The sequence below is a fragment of the Amblyraja radiata genome, chromosome 10 (genome assembly GCF_010909765.2).
Source record: "Amblyraja radiata isolate CabotCenter1 chromosome 10, sAmbRad1.1.pri, whole genome shotgun sequence".
Classification (NCBI taxonomy): Eukaryota; Metazoa; Chordata; class Chondrichthyes; order Rajiformes; family Rajidae; genus Amblyraja; species Amblyraja radiata.
The window spans coordinates 44,941,011-44,955,219 of NC_045965.1; the positions used below are offsets into that span (position 1 = coordinate 44,941,011).

At 37.3% G+C, this 14,209-nt stretch overlaps 1 protein-coding gene across 5 annotated transcripts in view; it reads left to right on the forward strand.

Moving 5' to 3' along the window:
- rnf220 (ring finger protein 220) overlaps nucleotides 1-14,209 on the forward strand; it is a 407,730-nt gene that overhangs the window by 353,494 nt on the left and 40,027 nt on the right. For all 5 annotated transcript variants that reach the window (XM_033028712.1, XM_033028711.1, XM_033028714.1 and 2 more), the window contains exons 10-12: nucleotides 1,450-1,536; nucleotides 2,513-2,568; nucleotides 4,126-4,207. In XM_033028712.1, coding sequence (XP_032884603.1) covers nucleotides 1,450-1,536; nucleotides 2,513-2,568; nucleotides 4,126-4,207 — 225 coding nt within the window. The remainder of the gene's footprint in view (nucleotides 1-1,449; nucleotides 1,537-2,512; nucleotides 2,569-4,125; nucleotides 4,208-14,209) is intronic.

Genomic DNA, 14,209 nt, shown 5'->3' on the forward strand with positions numbered 1-14,209 from the left:
AGCGCAAACTGGAGGAACAACACCTCATATTCCGTTGGGTAGCTTACACTCCAGTGGTATGAACATTGACTTCTCTAACTTTAAATCGCCCTTGCTTTCCTTCTCTCTCCTCCCCCTCCTCCCACCAGTTCTCCCACCAGTCTTACTATCTCTGACTACATTCTATCTCAGTCCCACCCACTCCCCTGACATCAGTCTGAAGAAGGGTCTCGACCCAAAACGTCACCCATTCCTTCTCTCCGGAGTTGCTGCCTGTCCCGCTGAGTTACTCCAGCATTTTGTGTCTACATCCAATTTAAATTAGCATTGGCAGTTCTTTCCTACTCACTCACTTAAAGGGCCAGTCCCACTATACGAGTTTACCTAAGAACTCTCCCGAGTTTAAAAAAAAAAAATCAAACTCGTGGTAAGTACGTAGCGGGTACGTCGGAGCTCGGGTCGTCTCTTAGCGGCTCGTAATGCTAACAGCAGGTACTCGCGAAACGCGGTAAGCTCATGAAGTTTTTTCAACATGTTGAAAAATGTCCACGAGAGCCCCGAGTACCTACATCCAGCTATTACCGTAATTCTCTGAGTTCGAATCAGGGGACATTCGGGAGAACTCTTGAATTACCTCGTACAGTGGGACAGGCCCTTAACTGTCAGCTTTCAAGATGAAGATCAGGACCAATATTTTTTTTTCATTGTGCACCAAACTTGTATGTTACACAATGCGCAGAGAGGACTGAAGAAGGCAACCATTAAACCAACAAGCTTGTTTGTTTGCTTACTGACCAAATACAATATTTAATATACCAAATACTGTATGGAGCAATTCTTGTTTATGTCCTGTAATAATGCATTAAATGAGGCATCTTTGAAATTTCATGACATTTTGTGGTATGACTGAAAGTGACAGAAAATATAAGTAAGAAGGATGTTAATCTCAAATATAAACTAATTATTTAAATGGAAGGCCATTTGTAGAACCAGATAAAAAATAAATATTGGTGCCAAGCGATGTAAATAGTGATACAAATGTAAATGGTGTTTTAGTGGCAGTGAATGATGTGGTGATACAGAAGAATCTGGCTCAAAACATATAAGGTAGCCAGCTTGAAGGCTGAAAGTCCAACTGTTGATGGGTGATGTGAATGCCAACACAATCTAATAAACTATCTGTTGTAGTTGGCATTGAAATGATGGATCTAAAAATTATTACACGGTGAACTGAATTGTTGCTTTTCCAAGTCGCCATCAATCTTATATTTGCTACTGGAGCTGTTACTATACTGTTTGTACTATGATCATAACTCAGGACACAAAGTATATTTCTCAGGAATTGGAGCAAATATATACCAGTATGCACAAGGGTGCTTTTTTTGAGGTTAACAGGAAGATTTTTCAATGTAAAGGTGAAGTCTGCTGAAGTTCTTTTGTAGCCTGGTTATTTCCTTAATTGCTAAACAGATACACAGAAGCAGATATTATACCATGCACTGGAGAAGAACCAGGAGAGGCCAAAGAGAGGGAGGCATTACGTGGTGCTGTGCTAAAGTAAGTGGAAACAGTAGTCCTGTTTCTTTACAGTAGAATTATCGTCTGCTGTTCTGTTGGGGGCAGTTTTAGTGATTTTTGTTTGGCTCCTGAAACTTTTATCTAATTTTCAATTAATTTCAAAAAATCAAAATTTTACGGTAGGATTACATTTTTGTGACTAATGAAATAAGCACATCTCATTTGTCCGGGTCTGAAATAAAAAGGCTTTGGTGTATACTAGTTTCACTCCATTTTAACTGGCCTTCCAATATTTTTTTTAAATATAAGTATCTGCTAAGTTGGTGTTCCATTGGAATAGTTAGTATGTGAAGTGAAAGAATCACATTGCTTAATATATCTCTATTGAGATTTGAATTAACAGAAACAATAAGAATATAATACCCAAAAAATACATGAAAGGAAAGGAATACAGTATTTTGCCTTCTTGTGTTGCTTACTTTCAAGTGCAGTTCCCATTCCATGTTATTTAGAAGTAGTTTTTATATTAAACTGTTACCTTTTTACTAGATTCCAAAATACCTTTTTACAAGTCAGAAATTATTTTGATTGATAATTTGCCTTCAGCAGAGCTGCTTTCCCTTTGATTGAGATAATGTAGAGGACAGTGTGAGACATTTTTAGTTTCCAGGTAAATTTTGATGTCGATCTCCATTGTGGTAGAAGTCTGCCCATTTCCTTTTTTGAATACATGAATTGAAACAATTTTCATTTCTCACCAAGTTATTTTAACAAATTAAAACCTTTATTACTGGATTGGGAATCATTTGTATCTAAGGAGATTTGGTTTACTTGCTATGTTGGGTCCTAAAGAACTACAACCATATCTGTTGCAATACATTCGTAATCTTCTAGAAAAACTAAATGTGCACAAAATGCTTGGATTCCTATTTCCAGCATTGATTTCATTTTTCATATAAGATGCAGTGATTATGATAAGTGTGATAGTGATCATGGTATATTATTATCTTTGCAGTGGTGGAACACCCAGCAACAGAATAACACCAGAATTTTCCAAATGGGCAAGTGATGGTAGGTAGATGGACAAAGATGATTAAATGATTTTGATATTTCCTCCTATAGATATGCTTAAAATTATCCACTAAGTTGCTTTGAACATTTTAAGGTGCTCTAAAGTTTAAAATCAGAAATTGACTCGGTTAAATTGGGCAATATGTATGAAATTGCTCTCTTAACCTTGGGTATAAGGGGAAAGGGAAAACAACTCAGCGTGTCAGGCAGGATCTGCGGATAGAGAAATTGAGTTCATATTTCACGTCAAAGGGACTGCATGGCAGGAGAGCAATGGCATTTGAGAGCCGGGTAAGAGAATGGAATCTGATGAAAGCAGTGGGGGAATGTGTGGGATCTGACAAGAGATGAGGGAGAAAATACAATACAATACAATAAAATACGGGTTTATTCGTCACATTGCACATAAAGTGCAAGTGAAATGAATATGTCAGCAGCAATACAATGAGAAAGAACACACAATACACAATAAAAATTTAACACAAACATCCACCACAGCATTCATCACTGTGGTGGAAGGCACAAAAATTGCCCAGTCCTCCTCCATTTCCCCCCGTGGTCGGTACCAGAGTCCAGAGCCAGTCCATAGTCGGCTCTTCCCCACCGGAGACCGCGGCTTCAGCCAGAAGCACCGCAGACCGCAGGGCCGGCGGTCGAAGTTCCCCTCCAGGGGTGATGGTAAGTCCACGCCGGGTCCGCGGTAGAAGTTGGCTGCGGGCCAGCGGTGAAAGCTTCTTCTCCCGGGTCCCCCACGAGGGATCCCGGGCTGCAGACGCCGCGCCAGCTGGAGCTCTGCAGACCGTGGCTTCAGGCTGTCGGCTGCCGCGGGCCAGCGAAACGGAGCGCTCCCCTCCGGCGAGCCCCAGCGAGGGCTCGCCCACTCCACGCCGAGAGTCCCCGCTGCGCCCGCCGCTGAATCCCCGGGCGCGTCTCCAGGAAAGGCCGCCCGATCCTCGTTGTTAGGCCACGGGGGAGGCGACCTGGAAAAAGGCGACCAAAACGGTTTTCCCCTTGCCCCCCCACACAAAACACACATAGAAACACAAAAAACATACTTTAAAACATACTAAAAAAATAAAAAAAGTTGAAAAAAACGGACATGCTGCTGACAGGGCGCCGGCTTGCAGCGCCCCCACCCACTGATCAATGACTGGGATCTGATAAAGAGCCAGGAAGTCGTCCAATGAGAGCTGAGGCTAAGGGGAAGAGGCATCCATTAATTTGTTGAATGCCATGAAAAAGCACTTTAGATTTAAAAAAAAAATGTTTTTATTTGCTAATAAAAACATTTCAAATGCTTGTATTAATGTTTTTTTGTGTTTAGTTATTTTTGATTAATTAATTCTTGAGCACTAAAATACAATCACAGTTGTAATATTGCAACTATGGGGAAAATGCAATTTACGTTTAATGTATTTTCATTTAAACCAATGCCTAGTCCAGTGCACAAAACTTTGATCATGCTGAGCACTGCATCTCTGGTGTGAAAATTTGTATTTTTGAGAAATAGTGATTTAGTTTCAGTTGCTGGATCTTCTGCTTATGATTTCTTTACAGAAATGCCCTCAACAAGTAATGGGGAGAGTGGCAAACTAGAGGTGCAGACACAGAAGACATGTAAAAACAGCGAGATTGAAAAGTAAGTGCATGTGTATTGACAGAATGGATCAAAACAGTTTCTGTCCTGATTGACTCTCACAACAGAAAGATTGCATTTCTGCATTTAAAGTGGTTAGTATCAGTGCATTTTAAGGGGAGAATGAAGAGATTGCACTAGTATTTCCATGGATCTATTGTGTACTTTTGTCATGCCCCAGCTACAGTAACTATTTTATAGGAGAGCAGATTATTTGCCTGAGAATTCATTGGATAATGATTTTCTTTCATCAAATGACATGAAACAGTAATTTCTGGGTCATTTAGAAATTTGACTCCTTTCATTCATAATTCTAACTTGCCTCGAGCTTCGATATAATTTCTGGGAGACCCAGAACATTGTAGACTGCCCTGTGCAGGATTGAAAACAATGTCTCATTTATATTAATTACTTACCTTTAATCCTACAACATTCTGCCCTTCCCACTCTCCAGTATTGCACAGACCATCACCATCAGGCAGCATCTGTGAAGGGAATAGATAGGCATCGTGTCAGATCGAGATCCTTTAGACCTGAAACGTTCCCTATTCATTCCCTCCACAGATGCCGTCTGATCTGCTGAGTTACTCCAGCACTTTGTTTTGCTCAATATTCTAGCGTCTGCAGTTCTTTGTGTATCCTGCAACTATTTGATTTGCTGCCACACCGCACAATGCACCTTTTCCACCTATTCCCTGGATTATGGGTTTTCAGCTTGACCTCAACCCTCAGTTGTCTGCAGAACATTTATTTTCCCTTTGTATTTGTGGTTAATTAGCCACACATATACAAAAGTGATTAAGTTCTCCTTGCACCAAAAGGTTCGATGTAAGATCACTTTAATGCAATTTTGGTGATCTATAACTTGTGGTTGATCATGAATGTCCTTGCATAGTTTGAGAGATACAGAACAAAATTGAATTAGCACAAGTTAGGATTGAGCATCCATTAAGTCTTGGGAACTGTGAGAAAGATGTAAGAAGAAATTGAGATTTCTGCAGTTATTTTATTTCCATGACATCCACCAGAGAGATTTGAAATACATGCAAACATTGTGTATAAGAAAAATATTCTTGCCAAAAATCAGTGTCATGTTCTGATTACTAAAGCATTACTAAAGCACTTCCTATGCTGATCCTGCAAACTCCTGTAAGCAGTGAAAATATTGCTAAATTGGCAAAGTCGATTATCAATTATCAGGGAATGTAATGTAAATAAAGGCATTCATCTTTTATTATTGCTGTCAGTAATTTCTAAAATGGAAACATTTTGTTTGTCTTTAAAATAACCTCATTATTATCATTTAGAAGTATTATTACTAAAAGGAATAGTAATTGTGTCATACATTTTTAAAGTGTCTCAAAAACATTCGATCAGTTAAATGTGCTTTTTATGCAAATATTTATGTGGTGTTTAATTTTCTTGTTTGTTTATCTTTAGCAGTAGATTTGATATTTTGATCCAGCGCCACATTTGTATTGTCTCTTGTAATCGGATTATTTATTTACCATATTGACAAATGTTAATTTGGTTATCTAGTTTGGTGATAGGAAGAGTATTATTTTATTTAGGTGCCTGGAAAAAAGTGAACCCTAGTTTTATATTTGATGACTAAACATGTGTAGGTGTGATGATTGCTGTATGTGGGAAGTGCCTGTTGGAGTACAAAGTAAAAATGTGGTTGTAACAAGTGATTATGAGGGATGGGATGGTGAGTAGAAATAGTCAGGTGACTGATGAAGGATGCAGGGATACTTTTATCTAAAAGGTCAAGACTAGATATTTGGTTCATAACCAGTTATTGGAGATGGACAGGTTGTTTTATAGGGTTTGATATATCCAGAATGTTTCATGTTAATTTGAAAAAAAAATCATTTTATAACTTCATTTTATCATAATAAAATGCTACTCATGACTTTCTGGAGGTTTTTTTTTGTATGTTTTCCTTCAATATTTTTACCTTCATCTAATAGTTGTCACGTTCCCCAAGAGAAAATTAGATTTTAAGTTTATTTTAATTTAATGAAATTATGTTTTATATTTTAAGAATAATTGACAAGATTTACTATCTCAAATATATTGTGAACTAAACACCCAACTCATTGTTCTCATATATATTCTTCATTTTCTCAATTTTATAATAGAGCATCTTAACTTAATCTGTAACTGTTACTTGGTAATTTGGGAATTTAGGTCCAAATATAGAATGCATGGTTTTACCTTCACTGAGATGCACAATTCTATTTTCCATTTAAAAAAAAAAGGGATAAAGTGCACACATTTCTGGAAATGTGCTGAGGTAACTAAGGTTGATTTATTTATTTACAGTTTCTTTTCCTTTCAAGGTGAAAATGTTTCTGTCCCCCCCCCCCCCCCCCCCCATTATTTTCCAATGCAAATTGAGCTTGTTGCTCAGGTAAATTACAGGCATAGCCCATTCACTCACATTCTACAGATTCTGCATCTACTACCAGTTCACTCTCATTCCAAGCCACCCCCTCCTCTTTGTACCCCTCTCCACAATCCATCCATAAATCATGTGTCTGTATAACTATATTCACTTAACTGTAATTTGTACAAAAAGGGGAATTGCATTGTGAGATTCATAATGTATGAATGGCCCGTGGCACATTTTGCCGGTGAAATTTTATTTCTGTTCAAGAAAACATATAAATTAAATACAGAATGTGTTCAGCATCTGACTTGCTGTGTTTAAAGCCAAATGTTAATAAATGCAACAGTTCAATCTGTACTATGTAGAAAGCGCAATCTATGAAATACATCACTAGTAATAAGAATTTACAGCTGTAAGATTTTTTTAAAGGTAACCAGAGTATACACAATGAATTTTAGCCATTTCTCTTCACAGAGCAGAAACATTAATCAGAAACATCCAGTGGAATCAACTGTGTCATTAATATGAACACCAATCTGTCAGTGTTTGATATGAGTCACCTAAAACAAGAGTATTCTCCATTTCTGAGTAATGTTATCAAGGGAACCTTAAAAAAATAAATTATATTAGGATTTTATCTGCATTGATAGCTTTTCCTCTGTTCAATCTCATCTCCTTTCCTACCCCCCTTTCCTTCAAACAGGCACGCAGGTGTTCACACACTTCTAGATGAGTGGGTCTGTTAAATACTTTGTCAAAGCCAACAAAAGTTTGGACTGACTGATGACTCGGGGCTGCTTTGAACTGTCTAAATTAATATTAGGGTTATACTTTAAAGGCCATGGCTCCGAGACCATGGTACCTGTCTTGCGGGTGGGGAGGGGGGGTTGGGTGGGAAGAAAAAGTGGGTGATGATATATGCCTAATGTGGCAGCAAGAGACCTTCAGTCGAGATTGATTCATCCTGGGCCAATATAGGCACTCTGCAAACTGGGAGACTACTGCTGGCATGATGTATGATACTAAGTGTTTTAGCAAGTCGAGGCATGAATCATTCAAGATGCTGCGTGTCAGAGTTAAAGCAAACAGTTCCTGGCGCTTGAATTCCTATTGGAGTCAGTTGCATTATGAGGAGTGTATGAAACAGACATGACGTATGAATGTTTATTTAATAATTCTCTAATATTTCCAGTGTGGCTAAGGCTTGTCCAGCAGGGAGTTATAAATCAGGAATAGGAGGCCATTAATCAGGGGGAATAAAATGGAGCGACACGTTTGCAGCTGCTACAAATGCAGAGGTTTTAATATTCATTTCCCAGCCCTCAATGAGGCTGGCTTATGTACCCCTGGCAAGATAAATGGGACCTACAAGGCCGCCAATCTGATTTTTACCAAATTTCTTGCTTGCTTGAAACAATAGAAGAAATTTCTGTGTAGATGTGGTAATTGAATCTGCCTTCCAATATATACATACTGATACATGGCCTCTGCAGTTTGAGAGTGCTTTTTGTAATATGCTTATCTGACTAAATTTAAGGTGAGGAACAATATCTTTTTAATTTTATTTACATTTCCATATATCAGTGGTAACTTTTGTAAATGGCAGAAACTCGAGGCAGTGAAGTTTCAATTGATTATTGCAGTAACTTTTAAATCCCCAGTGTTTCTAAATTGTGTGCTGTAATACTTCAATTACTTTTTAATTGAACATTGAAACTGAAAATAATGCTCAGCTGCTTGCACAAGGGGAGAAAAATTAAACCTGGATTATGCAATTTGCATGAATAAATCCGACCTGAATCCAGTTGTGGATTTTTAAGTGTAAAAAGTTAAGAATTTTATTTATGAATTTAGCTACAGTTCTAAATTACTATTTTAAACGTAATGCTTTGAGCATTATTGAAGGTACACTGAACATCTATTTCACTTGAAATACAAGTTTAGAATTGACTACTTAATATTTTATTCTATGAATTTTGTGATTCATTTTGATATCACTGCCCTTTTTTAATGAAACCTCTTTTATGCGAGATTTGAAGATAATTTGTAAATCTGGATTTATAAAAAAAACTAATAATTTCAATTAATATTCCACATTTTGTACCCATTCTGTTTGGATCTATCTTAGCTGAGTCTCCTCTACAATTGATGCTAGACTGAATTTGTGCTAAATAGTTAAGTGAAGGCACTCACTGCTGATTTCTATAAAGCCTTTCTTCAAAACCCAGCATTCAAGGTGGCGTATTCTACTTTCCCAAAATTAATTTATTTCAGGCATCATTCAAAGGTGATTTTCGATGTCCAGCAACAGTTGGGCTATATTTTATATAACGAGCAAATCACGAGATCACATTGTCATTTATCTAGGAAGACCAAATTTCAATTTTTAACTAGATTCTTTTAAATATTTTACCTGCAGTGAGATGATAATTCATAATTTGCACCAATATATGTCCAAATTTTTATGTAAAAATTGGAACTTTAAAAAAAAAATAGAATTTTGAAATAATTATGCTCACAGATTGAACACAATTACTTTGCTATGTGTGAGTTCTTCAGTAATAATTATGGCTTACCAAGCCATTGCAAAATCAGTTATACTTTGTTCATTATCTTGATTGCGTTTAAGTTTTTACAATGAGACCAGTTCATAACAAGTTTAACTTCTTGGCAAATTAGCTATTTTAAAAGGACTTCCATCCTCATGGTTGTCTTCGTTAAATGTGATGTTGAAGTATGGTATCACTAGCAGTGAGTTATGTATTTCCACGTTTAATCAAGTGTAAAACTGCTGAATATTCCATCCTTGGTCATTATCGTTTCTGCTGGTACCTATTGTTTCCAGTCTTTACTAGATGCTGTTGTTTTCTGATTGCTTTCTTCTTTTCTACTTTGAAAGCATGATAGACATTGAAAACAAGAATTCACGTTATCGTTTTGTGAGTTACTCCTTGCTTGGTAGCGTTGGGGAGAATATTTCAGTTCAGTAACAGTCCTTTCAAACACTTAAAAAATGTGGCTTTTTTCAATCTGTCAACCCAGCAAGTACAGAAAAATGAAGCCAGTGTCCAAAACTGAAAAAAGGAGCATTCGGTAATGTGGTTTAAGATGTCCTGAAGGTGTGTAAGGAGTAAAATAAATGAAATTTCTTTCTGAGCACACGTTTTTGTTGTCTTTTTATAAAATGACAATAAAATATTCTGTGCTTTTGAAATGATTTCTCCATAGTTGCACAAAGCGTATCTTGTGTCCACTGAATCAGTAAATAATTGTACTAAGTCATTGGACATTTGTATAAAAATATTGAAAGTTATAGGTATAGGCGTCTCAAACTTGTAATGAATGCATAGTTGTCAAATTAGAAAATATAAATAAAACTTGTTTATTAACTGAGGTGAAAAAAATAATCGAACTAGTGATAAACTTGCAGAATTTTAACATTTTTATACTCGCTGAACTGGAATAAGGTATTTCATTTCACTTATTAATTGTGAAATGCAGCATGGACAGTTGGAAAATATTGTTCCAATGTGGATCTCAGTACCGTTGTGTTTTAATTGTTTAAACTATAAGCTACACCAAGGGTTAAAGTGGGGAGGGGAAGGGAGGGAGAAAAATAAAAAATACTGTGACGGCTCATGATAAATGAGTATTCTGGAAATACTGGATTCAATTAATTTCAATTTATGAAGTGAATTTTTGTTAAGAAAATTGGTTAATCCCTACAATTGATATACCCTCCCAAGTGGAATATGGTATTTATTTTAGTTAACATTATGAATGTAATGAAATGCATAGAAATCAACAGTTTGTGGTACTGACCTGGCTGAGATCTGAGCTACAGAGACTGAAGAAACCCAGCATACTTATCTTGCATTGCTGACCTATGGATAGTGCTAGAAGTACTTGTAAATGTGTGCTTCCCTGGACCATTTCCCCAGCTAAATAATGTCAGATAAGAAGAAAGGGAAAACTACTGTTGCCAACAAAGCTATACACCAGCTTGAGTTACTGTCCACGAGAGGAATTAAAAAATGAGTGCAGAATTGAGTGCAGAATCTTGACATCCACTAACATTGATCACAATAATTTAAAATAACTATTTTAATGCAGTAGTTAAGAATATCATGATATTTCCCAAAAAATACTGCTTGGTTTCATCTGTAAACAATCTGAAGTGTACTGTATGTTATTTTAACTTTCTACATCCTCTGTCCTGTTAGTCTTCGATTTAAAAAAAAAGAAAAGATTTTGGATAGAAATCTGTCCGATGAAACTCTGATCTGTAGTTATAAAGTGTTTTCAGTTCACCTCTGGTCTAAAGCGGGTCCAAAGGTGAAATGTGGGTTGTATTGATCTATTGTGTAGATCTGTTCCCTTATTCCCTCTCTGTCCCTGCCATGCTAACGTTTGTTTTCGTAAAAAGGGTATTTAGATAACTAAGCAATTCTGGCTAACGTATGTATTTTTCTGTGATTATGACTATAGAACTACTCGTAGAACTGCTCATTGAGTTTAACACAATAGAATCAGCCTTTCATATATTTCAGGTTTCTGATGGTGTGTAAACTAATATGATTTAATTAATGGATTGCATAGTGAAGTCATATGAGATGTTAATTTGGGAATTCCTCTGTTTAATTTGAGGAGCAAAGAGCACACGTGTGCACTAATGTTTAACAAATGACCTGTTCTATCTGATAGACCCAGTTGGGTCCATTGAGACTTTCCATCGTGATCATTATTTGCTAATGAAGTTAATGGATTCTGTTTGAGGCTGTATTATTGCCCAGGCAGACACGATATAAGATAATTAATTCAGCATGAGTTACTAGGGCTGGTGGGAGAATACACCATTGCGCAAGTTTAATTCAGATTTTCAAAGCAGAAGCATAATGACTAATAGTTATAGTCCTTCTGGCTTAGTTGATTTTTCCAGCCAACTATTTCAAAAGTTGCATGTAATTTACAAAATTAATCTGTATGGAAAGGTTTGATGCACCGTCATTAAAACTCACAAGAGTTTATGTGTTACCTTTTGAAATTCAGGAATTATAGTTTTGATCATAGTTTGATTTATAAATGACTAAAGGTTAATGACCATGGACCTACAAGTGGGGAAAGCAATTTATAAAGGCTGCTCGCATCATTCATTTGGGGACCTCATACAGTGCAGAGAAAGGCTTGGATAGACTGGATGTGGATAGGATGTTTCCACTAGTGGGAGAGTCAAGGACTAGAGGTCATAGCCTCAGAAATAAAGGACGTTCTGTTTGGTAGGAGATGAAGAGACTTTTCTTTAGTCAGAGTGTAGTGAATCTGTCGAATTCTATGCCGCAAAAGGTTTTTTTCTATGTTTCTATGTAGTTTTCTATGTTTCTATGTTGTGGAGGCCAAGTCAGTGGATAATTTTCAGGCAGAGATAGATAGATTCTCGATTAGTACAGGTGTCAGAGGTTATGGGGAGTGGGCAGGAGGATGGGATTAGGAGGGAGAGATTGATCAGCCATGATTGAATGGTGGAGTAGACGATGGACCAAATGGCCTAATTCTACTCCTATCCCTTATGACCTAATAAATAATATTCTTCCTGATTCTCCTATTTTGTACATAGAATAATGACTAATTCAAAGCGGGTGGGAGAGAGATTTATTGTTACTGGCATTTTTCACAGTATCAGGATTTTCCATTCAATTAAAAGCTTTCTGAAGTGTAACCATTCATATAATTTAAGTCGTTTGGTCATGACAGTTCCACAAGTTTGATAATTACCAGGTTATCTCAAACATTGATAGGATCAAATCTTGCCCAGGATACAAGAAAGAACTTGCTTACACTTTAAAATAGTGCCATGGAATCCTTTACATCTAACTAATAGAGCAAACAAAACTGACTTTTGTTGAAGAGGAAGGCATTTTCGGCAGTGCAGCAGTCCCTTAATACTGAACTATTGTATCAACTTACATTTTTGTGCACAAGTCGCCGGAGTGATACCTGAATCCAGAATCTTGTGATTCAGTCGCTATTCTAACCACTCAGCTGACACTATGCAGGATGATCACACAAACATTGAAGTTTATCGAACTGGTGCTTTAAAAAAACAGTTGTCATGTGAACATGGTCTTGACTGGTCATTCAAATGCTTTGGAATCATTTCCAAGTCTGATCCATGTTACTGAAAATCTGGAAGTGCACAAGTTTTCTCCAGCAGCTACTATGCACATGCAGAAACATACGCATCTTGCCTTCCACGTACTTTAGCCAACATGATTAAAATGTATAATGACCTTTTTATTAATTGTTAAGTTTAAAAAAAAAAAGGTTTAAGGGCCTGTCCCACTCGGGTGTCATTTACGCGACATAATTTACGCGTCGCAACGCACGACACGCGCGTCATGACGTGCACGTGATGCGCGCATGGCGTGCATTACGCGCGCATGGTGCGTGGTGACGTTGACAGTGACGCCACCTGCGTGACGCGCAAATGACGCCCAAGTGGAACAGGCCCTTTAGCCGTGTGCTTGGAGTTTCGAATTTACAATCGGTAGGATTTTGTTATCTCACAAAATTATTTTACGCACCCACAACGGAACAAGTAATACTCTCAGTTAAGATGAATCACCACTTGCATATTTAAAGTAACTGACCCACATAAACCCAAATGAAACCAAAATTAAATGGTTAATGAGCACAGTCCGGTTAATAAATGTGATTTTAACAAGGTCTGGACCATATGAACCTACAATAACAAAATCAATATTCTCTCTATTGATTGTGCAGTATTCACATATTGCGCTGATCTTTGGGTAGTGCAGCAATTTTTTACAACTAAATCAGAACTTGATGTGGCCTACTCATTGATTACAGACTGCACCACACCTGCTACTTGGCTTCTTCTGGACTTTTTTTCAAAGAATTACTCCTACCCATTTGTTACCGAGATCAACCACATTGTGTTCTTTGACTGAGAAGATGGCCCTGTGAGCGTTCTCTAGACCTGTGACATTGCTGCTGTGACCAGCCATTAAAAATGCCAAATTAATTAAGATTTTAGCTTTTCCTGCCTTCATTATAAATCAATAGTTACCAGTATCATTTTTACACAATGCAAAATAAACTTCCTCTATTTTATCATAAGGATGGTTGTACAATTTTTAATGAGCAACCTAAAGTAAAGAAATACTTTAAAAAATGAGGAATTAGTAGGAGACTTGTCTTACCACGCAGTTTTGACATAGATTTTCTTGAGCACGGAAACGAGCCCTATGGCCTTACTCCTCCATGCTGACCATGTTGCCTAACCAAGCTAGTTCCATGTGCCTGCGTCAGAGCCATATCCTTCCAAATATTTCCTTCCAATGTGTCTTCCCAAGTGCCTTTTCAGTGTCATAGTTGTACCCGGATCTACCACTTCCTCCGGCAACTTGTTCCATATAATCACTATCCTCTGTTGAAAAAGATGTAATTTACATCTTTCTCACCTTAAACCTTTACTTTTTTTAGTTTAGACTCCCCTATCCTGAGGAAAAGAACATAACTGCCCCTGCCTTCAAAAACCTCAATAAGGCCAACTCTCAGCCACCTACGCTTCAGGGAAAAAGTCTTGGCCT